General features: G+C 42.5%; 1 protein-coding gene across 1 annotated transcript in view; it reads left to right on the plus strand.

Annotated features, from left to right (window-relative positions):
• The first annotated feature begins 3,062 nt into the window (after nt 1-3,062).
• Nucleotides 3,063-16,671, plus strand: part of GRIN3A (glutamate receptor, ionotropic, N-methyl-D-aspartate 3A) — a 273,430-nt gene continuing 259,821 nt past the window's right edge. The window contains exon 1 of the mRNA XM_006864707.1: nt 3,063-3,925. Within this exon, the coding sequence (XP_006864769.1) occupies nt 3,227-3,925 (699 nt within the window). The 5' untranslated portion in view covers nt 3,063-3,226. The remainder of the gene's footprint in view (nt 3,926-16,671) is intronic.

Genomic DNA, 16,671 nt, shown 5'->3' on the forward strand with positions numbered 1-16,671 from the left:
TTCTCCCGCGGAGCGGCTGGTAGTTTCAAACAGCTGACCTTAAGGTTCGCAGCCCGATTCGTAACCACTACACTACCAGAGCTCCTATGTAAAAAGAGTATCAGGCTGTAAATAGAGGAGGACTGAAAGAAAATCATGTAACAAAAAGGAGAAACCAGGGAAGCAACAAAAGAAAGTACAGGAATGAAAGTGTTCACTCAATATTATTAAGAGTTAACTATTATACTTTTATGACAAGCTGGAATAACTATTTCCTCAGTTTTGGATAATCACTCGACCCTAAGACTGGCTTGAACCGCAAGATCAGCAACTGAAACTTACCAGCCACTCCTCAGAAACCCTACACAGGGTCGACATGAATCGGAAAAAACTCGACGGCACTTAACAACAACAGCAACAATCTATAGATGGAATCTCAGTGTGGCACTGTAGAATAAACCACTGGACTGTTACCTGCAAGGTTGGCAGTTCAAATCCACCAGTTATTTGCTTCCTGGAAACCCTATACAAGGTTGCTATGAATTGGAACCAAGTCAACAGCACTTTACAACAATCTGTAGCCAGGCATGAATTTGGTTTTCTTGGAATAAGTAATTACATAGTTACAGAAGAGAAGAACTTTTTCTTTATATTTACTAGCATAAGAATAAAACCAGAGGGGCAGCTGGTGGGTTTGAACTTTTAATCTTGCAGTTAATAGTCAAATGCTTATCCTAAAGAGCTATACCAGGCAATACAGACTTTTTATTTTATTTGAGGGAATAATCAAATAATTATAATTTAGATAGGTTGTTGTTAAGTGCTTTGGAGTTAGTTCCAACTCATAGTGACCCTGTATAGGGTTTCCAAGGAATGGCTGGTGAGCTTGAACTGACGACCTTGTGGTTCAAACCGACTTTGCAGTCCAGCACATCAACAATGCCATACTACGTAATTAATAGCTTCCCAATTGCCTTGCAATGCAAGGACCATGGAATTCTACATTCTATCTGGATCCCAATCAGCAGAATCTTCTGTAGCAAGAGGACTTTCTAATAGGTTATGTAGCTGACTTATTTCCCTTGCAGGAGATGCTCCATGAAGTAGGGAAAGAGCATCCCTTTCTTCCCCTGGTCCAGCCTCAACTCTAATTGTCACTTTCCATTTATTTACTGGGATCTTTCCTTTTCTGGTACCAAGTCCTTCAAGAACTGTTTTCAAAGTTTTCCTCTATAATGGCTTTAAACGTCTGTGCTGAGGGAAACAGTAGTCACTTTGCAAACTTCTTGGGATTTTTACTTAGAGACTCTTCAAGAGTAGTCCTAGTGGTGTAGTGGGTTAAGTACCAGTGGGACAAAGATGTGACAATCTGTTTTCATAAAGATTTACCACCTCAGAAACCCTATGAGGCAGTTCTATTCTGCCCCATAGGGTCACTGTGAGCTGGAACAGACCTGAAGGCAGAGCATTTAGAGCCTTTTTATCCCAAGGCTTTAAAGCATGATGGAAACATTAACTCTTGAATCAAAACAAGTCTCTAGAGCTAAGAGCTAGCTAGCAGATCCAAACAACTGGGCAAGGTCAGGGGAAATAAATTGTCAAGATTATGGTTCCATTGAAGTAGAATGGAATTCAGAATTGCTGATCCCCCATGTTTGATGCCCCTAGATCTTCCTCCCATCCTCCTAAATGAGAGCAAGAAAAAAAATATCTACTGCATGTGTGGGAACCATAGATCTGTCCTTAACTCTCTCCTGTCTTAATTCCAGAACACCCCCATCATGGAGGAAAACGCAAATGACCCACTGACCTCACTGTTTTATTACCATGCAAATGAAATAACTTACTGAATTTAGTCACCTGGGAGCCTTTGGGCTTAAGGTGTAACTCTGTAAGATAAACACTGGACCCAAAGGTGGGTTTGAACTACAGGTCGGCGGTTCAAACTCACTTGCCATTCCTTGGAATACCTATGCCGGGCCGCTATGAGTCGGAATCGGCTCAAAGGCACTTAACAACAACATGGTTGAATGTATATAAAGCTCTAAAAGAATTTTTAACCTCTGTAATTTCTTATACAAATCATCGCTTCTAGTTGACTTTAATTCTGAGAACCTGAAAACACGAGGAGCCTTTAAAAATTGCAAAAGCTCATATGACAGAGTAAAGGAAGCCGAGGAAATTAAATGAGTAAATGGTTCTTGCTTTTATCCCCCTAGCTCGAAAAACGTTTAAAGCAACACATTGAAAAGACGATCCTTAAAGTCATAGCTTCTTCGAACCTGTCTCAGCGAACAACTTGATTTCAGATTCCTCCGGCGCGACTCCGAATTCATAATTCTCAGAGGCTCAGGGTCCTCGCCCTCTCCCGTCGCAGGGAATTTCGCAAACTAGGACTACTTAGTCTCAGTGGAGAGAAGTCTTTCTAGGGGCGCAAAATGCGCCACCAGGACATCTCACCATCCGTGGGCGTTTAGCGCAGCCAAGCGACCGGCTGGCGCCAGAACTCAGCAATGAGAAGGCGCCGGCTGAGGCGGGGAGAACTTTGGCGCTCGGAGCAGAACCACCCTTTGCTGGCCAGTTGCGTCGCTCCTCCGAGGAAGCTAGCGGCGGCAGCGACTGAGCAGAAAGAGAACTAAAAATAAAAAGGAAAAGGGAAGTAGTGAAGGAAGAAGGAAAACGAAGCCAGGACTGTGGAGGTCCACGAGAGAGTGGTGGACCCTGGATCAAGGCGGATTTGACTGCTTCTTGCGGGTACCCTGGGCGTGAACGCCCTCTCTACGCGACACCAAGGAAATAGTGGGATTCGCTGGGCGAAAAAGGAAAGGAAAATAATCCAAGTGAGTGTGTTGCCCTCGCTGTCATTGCTGACCCCTTGGAACTCCGACTGTTTATCAGTCCATCCGCCCCGCCGGACTGGACGCAGTGCCCGAGGCGCCCTGCAGATGGGGCGGGCAGGGAACAGGCGCCCAAGCCGCGGGTGACAGGCGCCGGCCCGCCCGCCTCCGAGTAGGGACCGGGCGGGCTGAGGATGAAAGGTGGAGGGACTCACGAGCGGTATCTAAGACAGCGTCGGACGTGCTAAGCTCCAACTTGGATGGTCCGGAGATCACTCCAGCACCTGGGAGCGCTTCACAGTGCCTAGTGAGCTGCGCGCGGGACCTGGGGGCGGAGACCTTCAGCAGCGTCTGCCGAGGGGCGAGCAGGGCGCAGAAGGGGGCGCGCTTTCTTCCTGCGGGTCTCAGTAATGAGGAGACTGAGTTTGTGGTGGCTGCTGAGCAGGGTCTGTCTGCTACTGCCGCCGCCCTGCGCACTGGTGCTGGCCGGGGTACCCAGCTCCTCCTCGCACCCGCAGCCCTGCCAGATCCTCAAGCGTATCGGGCACGCGGTGAGGGTGGGCGCGGTGCACCTGCAGCCCTGGACTACTGCCCTCGGCGCCGCCAACCGCGCTCCGGACGGCAGCCGTGCAGGCGCCCAGCGGGATGAGCCCTTGCCCGGGACGTGGCGTCCCCCGGCGCCCTCTCCGGGCGCACGCTGGTTGGGGAGCACCCTGTATGGCCGGGGGCCGCCGGCCGCCCGAAAGCCTGGGGAGAACGCTGAGACCGAAACCCTGTGGCCGCGGGACGCTCTCCTCTTCGCCGTGGACAACCTGAACCGCGTGGAGGGACTGCTGCCCTACAATTTGTCTTTGGAAATCGTGATGGCCATGGAGACGGGCCTGGGCGATCTGCCTCTCTTGCCCTTCTCCTCCCCTAGTTCGCCTTGGAGCAGTGACCCTTTCTCCTTTCTGCAGAGCGTGTGCCACACCGTGGTGGTGCAAGGGGTATCGGCGCTGCTCGCCTTCCCCCAGAGCCAAGGCGAGATGCTGGAGCTCGACTTGGTCAGCTCTGTCCTACACATCCCAGTGATCAGCATCTTGCGCCACGAGTTTCCGCGGGAGAGTCAGGTGAGGGGAGTCTGGAGCATGCAGTGGTGAAGGGTGGAGCTAGGGACCGGGACAGGAGGGAGGGGGCTGTGGGGAAGGAGTAAAGGAGCCCTGTGAAGTCCAGAGTGGCTTGGGGCTTTTAAACTTTGATCTTGTTCAAGGATCGCACCTTATCCGTTTGTGGTAGGTAGATGGACCTCAGGAAAAGTAAAATACAGTATTTTATGCTCAGATAAAAGCAACGCGTAAGGTGGAGATCACGGATGGCGAGGGAGAGGTGGGGAATTGGGGAGATTAAATGAAAAACCATAAGTTTAAGCAGCTGGGAGTTTAGTGGATGCCCTACTAAGGTATAGAAATGGAGGTTCCGAACAGTGGAGAACTAGTGAAGACTAGTATGGGGGATGGGGTGAAGGGTTAGAAGATCCTACCCTACCAGAGGGAACTCTTAAAAGCTTGTAGCAGAAAAGCATTTGTTCTTCCTGACTTCATTAGAAGGTGGGCCTTGGGCCTTGGGCCTTGGGCAATGGTAAGAAAGAAAACACACACCCCTGACTTATTTTTAGTGAACAGAAAATCTGTATCTAGTACAGAAGCAATAAGGTATAAAAGAGTGGTTGATTAGATTTTTATATTGTAGTAAAGCATTAGGAAAAGCTTAAAATGGACGGGGAGTGGGATGACCCCTTTGAGGATTGAATAGTCCCTGCCTTTCTATGTGATCCTTAGGCAACTATGCAGTTTCTGTATTGTGTCCATTTCTGCTCCCAATATCTAAGAATAAAGGAAGAGGGATCTAATGATTTTGTTTCTTATGGGTTGAACAGTAAAAACTGATTGTATTTCCAATGAAAGAAGCTGTGAACTTGATGACTGACAAGTAATGACAAGAGACAATAAGGAGAGTTTGATTCCTTCTAGCATTAAGAATCCTCTGAATTGTGGATTTTATCATAATAAAAAGCTTTATTAAGCCTTATACAAAGTACTTATGAAGCAAATAGGTAATTGGCATTGGTTACATTTTAAAGGTTGAGAAGCTGAGGGGGGCTCTGGAGCTTAATAAATGTGGGTGAGTGTACTTGGCAGAGTCCACACCCTGGAGTATTTCTGACTCTAAATCATTCTCACTCTATTCCTTTAGCTGATTAAGTATTTCTAATTTCTCTTTTTCCTTTCTTCATATATATACAGAGATAAATGCTCACATGAAACAAGGTAATATATAAGTCAAAAGTTTCAAAAAATCTATGCATAAAATATCAAGGGAGTACTAAAGATTTCTTTTTCTAGAAAAATGAATCTTGCATTTTTCATCTGGGGAAGGGTGGGTATAAACTACTTGTAGCCTTGACCCAGAAGATTCATTTTTAATGCTGAACTATAGAGATCTGATTTGTACAGTGTAGACTAACTTTTATATAAAATATTTCCATCACCTGAATGTGAATGACTGTAGGCAGCAGATGGGAAGGCATGGAAACACAGGTGCACAATGCTGCCAATGGCCAATGTGTTATAAACATGGAATTGCATCTGTAGGGTGCATCATTATTAATATATATGCAGAATCACAGCTAACAAAATGCAAGAGTCAGCACCACTTGCTCCTCATCACTGCTTCTTTATGACCTAATACTTCATAAGTTGCCAATAGTGTTCACAGTCTCCAGACTCCTTTCAATTTGTAGATTGCTTGGCAAGAGCCTCAAATGGCAAGAATTTCTCCCCAAGTTAGTGTCCCTTGTGAGAATGGAAATTGTCTATGGTCCATGATGGATGTGTGCAGTACACAGCACATTACAAGAGGACCAAAGAAAACATAAACACATCTAGAATCAGTAGACTTCAAAGCTTTCTGACCATTGGGAACAAAGTCCTCCAGAGACAGTCTTACAAACTGACAATAAAATAAATGCTCTGCCAAGCATGTTTAACTTTGTATTTCAATCCAGAAATTTTTTTTTTTAAATCACTGTTGTCACTATTATTTTCATGGAACACTTGTTGAAAGGGAGAGATTATTGCATTAACTCAGATCTAGGCTGCCCAACTGAGGGCCTTTTCATTCATCTCCCTTTGTGTTGTCAATTCAAACGTTATCTTATTGTTCATACTTTTACTGTATCATTTAAATGCCATTCTCTACTAGTCTGTATTAAGGATGCCCAGTTCAATGCCAAGTCACTGTAACATGTAATTTTAGGATATGACCATAATCTATTTTCAGCAAAAATTACTGATTTTTTCCTTGCTTTTCCTGAGAAGTGGACCTTTGTCTAATAGACTGATGTGCTTTTTCAAAAAAAATTTAAAGGGACATCAAAGTCATTTACACATTAAATAGAACTGACTTAAGTGATTGCTTTTAACCACTTTTCTCCTTGCAGTCCACTGCCCAGTGACCTAATTTGTTGATTGTGCCAATGGCTGAGAGAAGGATTTTAGAAAAAGTGGACTTGTTCACACAACCAAGTAAAATATTTGTACAATTCAGCATTAAAATTGCACTTAGAATAAGAGGAGCAGCAGCAGCTGTTTTTCCCACTTTCTTTTGGGCTGCTGATTTCTTCTGCATGAAACCTTGAATTAATAAGGAATGGTGTTGATGATATCCAGTCTTAAGATTTTGATTGGCAAAAGATATTGAGATAGTTAAATCATTGAGAAAAAAATACCAGTTTTGTTTCAATATACTATTTCAAAACACAAACACATAGGATCATAAGTTTTAAAGAAACCAACTTCCTTCAGGCAGGGAAATCTATTACAAGTTAGTTAACTGTCCCCTTTTAGAAATTGAATGTGCATACAATGAAAGCTTAACATCTCGCATAAACTGGAACCAAAGCAGATCTCCATCCAAAAAATTCAGACTTCACTTTCACACTTAGTCTCCTCCACCTGAAACTGACCTATTTTATTCAAATGAACCTGTCACCTCATTCCCTTGATCTTCAAATAATGATGTTGTACATGGCCTCTGCCATTTACATTTAACCTTTTGAAGACTAGATTGTGTTTTTAATTTTTTGTTGAAACTCTGTTTTCAGTAATGTAAGGCATTTTGAATGAAATGAAAAAGAAAATTTTATGAGATAATATGGATTTTGATACAATCTGTGGAACACATATATCCCGAGGAGTCACTAGGGCTGGGCTGGTGGGAGGAAAAAGCCAGTTTCTTCAGATTTATGCAGTTATACAAGACCCCAACAGATGGCAGCACTCACTAAATGTGGGATATCATTTTCCTACTTTGGTTGTTGTTGTTAGGTGCCATCAAATCCGTGCCAACTCATAGCGACCCTATGTACAACAGAACGAAACACTGCCCAGTCCTGGGCTAACCTCACAATTGTTGCCACGCTTGAGCCCATTGATGCTGCCACTTTGCCAATCCATCTCTATGGAGATCTTCATTCCCACTAAACCCTGTTAAGTGTCATTGCGTCAGCTAATGGCAGAAAATATAGGTGAGCACAGTAGGTTCTTGGTGTGGCGCTGTAGGAGAAGCATCGAACTTCTGACCCCAAGGTCAGTTGTTCAAACCCACCAGTTACTTCTTGGAAACCCTGTACAGGGTTGCTATGAGTCTTCTACCATTAACAACACCAACATATACCCCACGGGCCATGAAAAGGTTAATTAAGTTCCTATGATTGTTCTAGTTTTGTATTCCAGGGGTTTTGCTACTGTCTCTGAAGTTGACTCCTTAAAATGTACCTGTTGAGGTAGCACCAGATAACATATTTTTTTCTAAGATTTATGTTGTTGTTGTTGTTATGTGCCGTGGAGTCGGGTCCGACCCATAGCGACCCTGTACAGGGTTTCCGAGGGTGTAAATCTTTACGGGAGTAGAAAGCCTCATCTTTCTCCCGCGGAGCGGCTGGTAGTTTCGAACCGCTGACCTTAAGGTTCGCAGCCCGATTCGTAACCACTACGCTACCAGAGCTAAGATTTATATCTCATGTTAATTCCATAACATTTCCATTGGTGGTTGTAGTTATGTGCCGCGCAGTTTTTTCCAACTTATAGCTACCCTGTACTGGCTTTCTGAGGCTGTAAACATTTCCATTAGCTAGGGCTAATGGACTACTATAATTGGTTTAAATACAAACTCATGCAATTCAAAACTGACTGCTCTATATTCACCTCTTGCTGAATGCACCAACCATAACTTTGCCTGTCTCATGAGGCATGTGTACTAATTAATTAATATTGTTAATTCCTATTGCAAGGACACTGAAGCTCTGGACTGCTAAATGCAAGATTAGGCTGTTTAAACCCATCAGTAGCTCCTTGAAAACCCTATACAGGGTCACTGTGAGTAGGAACAAACCCACTTGATGGTACTTAAGCAACATTCCCATGCAAATATAAATGCTTTACATGATCCATTTCCTCTGTCAGGAAAGGGCAGTACTGAAGCTTATTTATTAGAATCTGGCCAGCACAGATTCATGTTTCTATGATACAGGTAGCATAACAGTGATACCAATACATACGTTAGGTGCCTCATGAGGAGACAAGTAAAGGACATTTATTTTCAAAGCATCTGCTCTCAACTGTTGGTTTTCCTTGACTTGCTCTATGCAAAACAAAGCCATCTTCTCCAGGAAAAATGCATTCTTCTGCAATTCTTGATGAATGGCTGATAGTAGCACCTAATTGTTGCTGACTTGAAGGAAAAAGGATTTCTAGGTAAATGTCAAGTGATACAAAACTTTTCATGGCAGGATTCTTATACAGGTGCCTGTTCAAAAAGAGAGACCTGGGGTTAATTTGTAAGTTTCAGGTTAGTTTGGTTTTTTAAATTTTATTTACAATATGTATTTTTCTAGATCAAAAGATTAGAGGAGGCTAGCAGGCATCATTCATTAGACAATCTGTTTCATCTACTTTTCTTTGTCCTAGTCACAGAATAGTCATTTAAATAATAGAGAATATATTAGCTCTCAATCTTTCTTGACCAGTATAACTAGATTTAAACTGAATCATCTGGTGATTAGTTTTAAAGTGTAATTCCTGAATGTTTTATCTTCTGGTGTTGCAAACGACATCAGGTTTTTTGTGCCATTGGATTTTATTTTATAAATTGTTGCTTAAGTGCTGTTGAGTCAATTCCAACCCATAGCCACCCTGTATAGGGTTTCCTAGGAGTGGCTGGTGAGCTTAAGCCACCGACCTTGTGATTCAAATCAACCTTGCAGTCCAGCACATTAACCCGCAGCAGTCAAATTCCAACCACTTGGGGTGAAGAGCACAATGTTATGGAAAGTATACAAAATAGTGTCAAAGGATCCCAGGTCCTCCTCTGCCTCTTACTGAATATAATAATCTTGGACAAGGGACTTTGCCTTTCAGTCACTATGCATTTCAGTTAAAATTGGGTCCCTGTCTTAATTGCCTGTTGTTGTTGTTAAGTGCTGTCCAGTTGATTCCGACTCATAGCGACCCTCTCTGTATAGGGTTCCCGAAGCGCAACTAGTGAGCTTGAACTGCCGACTTTGCAGTTCAAACGGACCTTGCAGTCCAGCTTATTAACCCACAGCAATAACAGAAATACCACACATGGATGGCTTTAAGACAAACAGAAATCCGGCTGTTCCAGCACTAGGGAAGGCTTTCTCTCTGTTGTTTCTGGAGAAAGGTGCCTGTCTCTGGATTCTGAGTTTCTTTTCCTGGGAAATCTTCCTGTGATTTGGCATCTCCCTACCCATATCGCTACTATTCTCACTTATTTATACCTCAAAAGAGATTGACTCAAATACACTCTATACAAATTCTGCATCATTAACATAACGCTGACAACACATTCCCAAATAGGATTATAATCACAGGCATAGAGGTTAGGATTTACCACACATATTTTGGAGAGATATAATTCAGTCTGTGATTTCCCACGCTTTGTTGTTATCGGTAAGTGCCATTGGATCAGTTTCGACTCATAGTGACCCTGCAAAGGGTTTTCAAGGAGCAGCTGGTGGATTTGAACTGCCAAACTTGTGGTTAGCAGTCCAGTGCTTATCCTACAGCACCACACCAAGGCCCTTACCACCCTCTGTTGTTATGTGCCATGGAGTTGGTGCCGACTCATAGCGACCCTGTACAGGGTTTCTGAGGTTGTAAATCTTTACAGGAGCAGAAAGCCTCATCTTTCTCCCACCGAACAGCTGGTAGTTTCAAACTGCTGACCTGTGGTTCGCAGCCTGATTCATAACCACTATGTTGGCCTCCCAAAATTCATCTCCTTTCCACACTTAAAACACATTAATCCCAAAAGCTTTAAATCAACTCCAAGTCCCAAATCCCAGCTTCTGCATCCCCTAAACCAATATGGGTTAATTTATAGGTATATTCCATTCTGGGGCAAAATTCCTCTCCATCTTTGAACTGTTGAAATCTAGAATACAAGTTATCTGCTTCCACAATGCAATGGTAGAATGGTCACAAGGTAAACTTGTCCATTACAAATGGGAGAAATTGAAGGAAAAGAAGGGGTAATTGGCACCAAGCAAGTTCGAAATCTAGCAGAACAATTTACAAAGTTTGAAAATAATCTGTTCTCTGAGGCCATCTAGGTAATGGTCTTACCTTCCAGACTCTGGTATTGGTAACAACCTCTGGATTCTGAGTGGTGGTCTTTCAGCCCTAGGTTTAGCTCTGCCTTCCAGGCCCACTGGAATAGCAAATTTACTCTCTTGGCTTTGGGTGACCCCATTGCCCTAGTGCATCAGAATGGCAAGCCCACCCCCTCAGCATCAGTAGGCCCATTGGGCATGACAGATTCATCCTCTCAGTTTAGGATGTTGTCCTCATCCCCCTGGCACACCTTAAGGGCAGCTTCACTCTCTGGAATTGAGTTGGTGAGGATCAGACTCTTTGAAACCTAGAGACTGTGGCCCTACCCTCTGACATCCAGGTGACTGGGGCTCCACCTTTTGAAATTGAGAGACCCCTGTGCTTCCTGTGCTTTTTCCAACAGTTCTGCTGATCTCTGATCTGCTCCAAAGATGGTCCTTTTCTTTGCTTGGAAGACAGCAGATGTAGCTCCTTTGGCCTGTTTCCTTGCTGTAGAATTCCAAGTCAACTCCAAGTAGACAGCATTCTTTCCTTTTGCTCTTTATCCCCTTCAGTCTAAACTGATGGTTTACTGCTGTGGTAATCCATTCAATCCATCAGCTGTAGGCTGTGGTTGTGTAGCCATGACCTTGGTGAAAATTCTTGGAAAGGTAACCTTAGTTTGTACAACAGAATTTTCCAAATCTTTTAAATTCTGTTTTCATTTTGCACAGTTCATTTTTAAGTCCATCTCTTTTCTTTCTCCTGTGATTATATGCAACAAGGAGAAACCACATGGCCCCTTCAAGATCTTATTGAAAAGTCTTCTCAACTACATGATCAAGTTCATGGCTTACAAGTTCTATTTTCCACTAAAAATTTGAATATAATTCAGATTTCTTCTTTCCACTGAATAGAAAGCATTACATTTCCCCCATTGTCCAATCACATGCTCATGATTTTAAAGTTTCATCAGAAACATATTTAACATCCACATTTCTAGCAACATTTCTTATGCTCATGTCATGTGTTCCTAAAGACAATAGAGACTTTCTAATAGCTCTCCTCTCTTCCTGGAAGCCCTCATCAGAATTGCCTTTGACGTTCATAATTCTGCCAACATTCTTCAAGGCAATTGAGGTTTTGCTGTTCTGGTAGCGTTTGTTGTTGTGAAGTGCCATCGAGTTAATTCCGACCCATAGGGACCCTGTATAGGGTTTCCAAGGAGCAGCTGATGAGCTTGAACCACCGACCTTGCAGTTCAAACAACTTTGCAATCTGACACATTAGCCCACAGTGCCACACCAGTACTGGTAGTGTAATGGTTACAAATTGGGCTGCTAACCTCAAGGTCAGCAGTTTGAAACTACCAGCTGTTCCACAGGAGAAAGATGAGGCTTTCTGCTCCCATAAAGATTTATAGCCGTGGAAACCCTACGCAGGGTTGCTGTGAATCGGAACCGACTCCACAGCACAACACCACCTTAAAACTCTCCCAATGTCTGCCCATTACAAAATTTCAAAACCACTTCTGTATTTCGTACATTAGTTAGAGCAGCACCCCACCCCCAGTACTAAATTCTGTCTTAGGTATCTAATACTGCTATAACAGAAATACCACACGTGTATGTGTTAAACAAATTTATTTTCTCACAATTTGTTGTTGTTAAGTGCTGTTGAGTCAGTTCTGACTCATAGCAACCCTGTTTAGGTTTCTGAGGAGCAGCTGGAGAGTTTGAATTGCTGACCTTGGGGTTAAATTGTTATGTCCAGAATTCGGGGTCCCCAAAGACCACCAAGGAGCCGACACAGATGCAAGTGCACAAGGGTTGTTTATACAAGCTCCAGCTTGGACTCCACCTGCATCCGACGCAGCGGATGAGGGATGGAGCCTCGAACTCTCAGTTACTCATGCTCGAGCTCGGACTCCACCTGCATCCGACGCAGTGGATGAGGGATGGAGCCTTGAACCCTCAGTTATTCATGCTCGAGCTCGGACTCCACCTACATCCGACGCAGCGGATGAGGGATGGAGCCTCGAACTCCCAGTTGGCAGGGTTTTTATAGAGTTTTCAAGCAAGCTCAGGGTTTTTCAGCTTTACAATATTTGGATTGGTTGACATTTGGCAAAATATGAGATACTACAGTTTAATTGGTCAGTACTGGTGGTCTTTGTTCTTAGGCTAGGGTAAGGAAAACATCTGGCATCTGGACTTGGGTTGTCCTGTCTACTGCTTATCTAGTTCTTGCTGTTGCTAGGGGTGAAAGGATATTCTAAGGTAGCATGAGCTGATTTAGCACGTTTCTGGAACAGGAGGACGTGTTCAGGCTAATGTACAGAATGGAGTCTTTTTCTTGGTCCTACAAAACCAGCCTACAGTGCCATACCTAGAGGTCCAACTTCAAGCTGAGGGTCTTGGGGAAAACTCTATCTGTGTCAACTTGGGACGAAGGTCCTTGTCTTTTCTGATGTCTACATGTGTTTAATTTCTTTTGTGCCATAAAAGAGATTAACTCAAACTATACCCTATGCCAACCCTTAATTATTAATATAACAAAGAACTCATTCCCAAACTGGATTAGAACCACAGGTTAGAATCTACAAAAAATGTTTTTTGTTGAAAGACGTGGCATTCCACTGCCAAAATATCAGGCACTGAAAATCCTGTAGATTACAGCTCTGCTCTGACACACATGAGCTTACCATGAGTCACAATCAACTAGAGAGCAACTAGTTACCAGCTGGTGACCGGAAGTGTTTTGAGAATCAAGTAAAAAAGTGAAGGACTGTAAACATTCTTAGAGTTAACCCAATAATTCACGGACGGATGTTGATCACAGTCTGATAAGAATCATCCAAGTCTGAATAGAAACAAAAGCACGGGGAGGAAGCAGGAAGACAACTGTTCAGATTGTGGGGATTTCAGTCAATGTCACAAAACAAAATCTGTATGAATGGTTGAATAGAAAATCAATTTGCTCTGTAACTTGCACCCAAATCACAATTAATTTTTTTTTTTTACTTGCCCAAGTCCTCATTCTCCATTTGTTGTTAGTTCCCATCAAGTAGATTCTGACTAATAGTGACCCTTGTGTCCATGTGTGCAAAGTCTAACTTTTTTCAAACCTTTTAGGAAACAGATCATCATGTCTCTCTTCTGAGGCATCCCTGGGGGGATTTGAACCACCAACCTTTTGGTTAGTAGGCCAGCACTTAGTCATTTGTGCTTCCCATTGACTCCAATTCTTTATTAGTTAAATGTTATTGTTGTTACGTGCCACTGGGTCAGTTTTGACTCACAGTGACCCTACATAGGGTTTCTGAGGAGCCGCTGGTGGGTGGGAACTGCCAACCTTGCCATTAGCAGTCCGATATCTATCCTATAGCACCACACCAGGAGAATATTAGTTAAGTAATCACTGCTAAGAATCAAAGTGGGATGTGATTTACTGTGTAACATGCCCCCCATCTCCTACTTCATTCCCTACCCATACCTCTATTTTGTGGGTGGGAGGGAAAGAATAAGTAAACTGATTTAGCTTAAAAAAGAGCAATGTTCCAAAGTAGGTTTCCCTCTTGTCCAGGAATAGAATGCATGCCAAGGCATGCCATAGATGACAGACTCTGTACCTAAGGCACATCTATCCCAGTTTCTATAGCCTTAGTTGTTGCTATAAAAATGTCAGTAAGATGCTCAAGGCTTTTGAAAAATGTTGTTGTTGTTAGGTGCCATGGAGTCAGCTCCAACCCATAGTGACCTTGTGTAGGGTTTCCAAGGAACAGTTGGTGAGTTTTAACTGCTGACCTTGCAGTTCAAATGACTGCAGTCTGGTGCATTAACCTACAGTGCCACACCAGAACTCCTTGAAAAATATTAGTCCCTTAAATTTTTCCTATAGGCAATCACAGACAGTGGCCACACAAAGTCTACCTTTAGATTTACCATCTATACCATTAGGCACACTGGTTGGTCATCTGACTTCCTGTTGTAATGTGTCTTTCTTGATGAAGAGAACAATGTTCTAGTTCATATTGGCACAAGTGCTTTATCTCACTGTGTACAGTAAACAGTTTGCAAGCCAACTGCTTCGTATACCACTGCCCTAGGCAGCTGTGGGACTCTCACAGCAAGGTATTCATTTTAGTGACACCACTGAATATAGAGGTGAAAAATTCCATTGTCCTTTCTCCAACCTACTCTAGCGACTCCCACTCACATGCACAAAAGTTAGGACTGTACAGCACCAGAAGTGAGATGCTGAATCTATAAAATGAGGCAGAGTGACTAGAAAGAGCATCTCTTAGTTCTACCACATTGCTGTTCTGGTGCATGAATAACAAACTAATTGAAATCTTTAAGCCACTAATCAGTTTTTCTCTGATGGTTCCTTTCTGAGATGATCCCAAGGGAAAGGAGCAATGGGAAAAGGTGAGCAAGAAGCAGGGTTTCCCTTGCTCTCCCTCCCCTTCGCCCAACCCACCGCTCTTCCAGATTCTCAGGTTACTTTCTAAATATGTAAGACTCAGGCACATTCAGGGGAGACTGTCAATTGTACTCACTCTGCTTTGAGGAAGCAGATTGATCATACTGATTGGGGCTACTAGTATATCAGCAGAAGTAAACCCTGGAACTGAGGGACAGATCTGATTGGCCAAGCTATGGTTTAGTGATGGAGGTGAGCTTTTAAGAGTTCAAGTGGTAAAGACCTAAACAGTGTGGCTCCATTTTTAATCAGGCTAAATTATGCTTCATCATTTTTCTTTTGAGACATAGATTGAGGAAATATTTAATCATCTCATATTTTGTAGCATTTATTATTTTCCAGGCTTTTTCTCAGCTGTGCTCAGACAACCCTCCTAACAACCATAAAAGAGATATATAGTCAGCATCTAAAGAAAATATACAGCACTGTAGGAAGTGAGAAGTCATCAAGAAGAAAAGAGACAAATAACTCCTTAGTGTGTTTGCCAGCCTACAACCCAAGACTAGATTGGATACATCACTGCTTTTGTATTCTCACAGAGAAAATGATATAAAAAGGAAATAGCTACTTTGATGCCTCAGTCTTGAAAGCAGAATGCACACAAATGCCAGCATAGGGATTAAATTAAATGAATCCTGGCACACCTTCATAATGAAATATCAAGTACCTATTCAAAATATTTATGTATTGACACAGACAAAATATTTTTTATTAAAAAAACATGTAAAGTATGGCCTCATTTCTGTAACTTTGTTTATAAAAACACTAACTGATTGTAACTAGATAGTAGAAATTCACATATTTTTCCTTTCCATGCTTCTTTATTTTTCTAAAATAACTAAATTAAGTATTGTCTATACACTTAGAAATAATATGAAAGCAATGTTACTGTCACATTTTCCTTATCTGTCCTTTGAATACTTAAATATGAAAACAAATTCCTGGAGAAATTAATTTCCATTGTTTAAATTAACAAAATTGTTTCATACCTAGTTTTCCATTTTGCCTCATAATTATTTTATGAGATGAACAGGATCAGTATTACCTTCATTTTGGACATAGTGGGAAAAAATGACACAATCATGACAAAGTTGAAGGAAGTAATTTAGATACCCAAATGATCTGTTTTTCAGAAGCATAGACTTAAGTCTACCTTAGCTCCACAACTTTCTAACATCTTAACCTTAGGAAGAAGCATGCCTCGATTTCCTGTCTCGATTTCTTGACCCATAAAACGGTGAGAACTACATCATGTAAGCAAAGTAAGGAGCACAATGCCTAGAGTCACGCATGGCTTTCTCACCGTGAATATCATTATAGAAGCACAGTGTATTGGCAAGAAGACTCAGATAAGAACTTAAGCATTCTAGATTGTTCTCCCAGGTATGTCCATAAACATCTCCAATATAGTGCTGTAAGATACACACTGAACTGCTGACCAAAAGTTCTGCGGTTCAAATTCGCCAGCTGCTCTTTGGGAGCAAGATGAGGTTTTTTATTCCAGTAAAAGAAACCCTATAAAAGGTTACTATGAATTGGAATCAGGGACACCTTAGTCCTCAAGCTGACATCTTTGCTCTTCAACACTTTAAAAAAGATCTTGTGCAGCATTTGCCTAATCCAATACCTCGTTTGATTTCTTCACTGCTGCTTCCATGAGTGCTGATAGTTGATCCAAGAAGAATGAAGTCCTTGACAACTTCAGTCTTTTCTCCATT

Source organism: Chrysochloris asiatica, unplaced genomic scaffold (assembly GCF_000296735.1).
Source record: "Chrysochloris asiatica unplaced genomic scaffold, ChrAsi1.0 scaffold00069, whole genome shotgun sequence".
Classification (NCBI taxonomy): Eukaryota; Metazoa; Chordata; class Mammalia; order Afrosoricida; family Chrysochloridae; genus Chrysochloris; species Chrysochloris asiatica.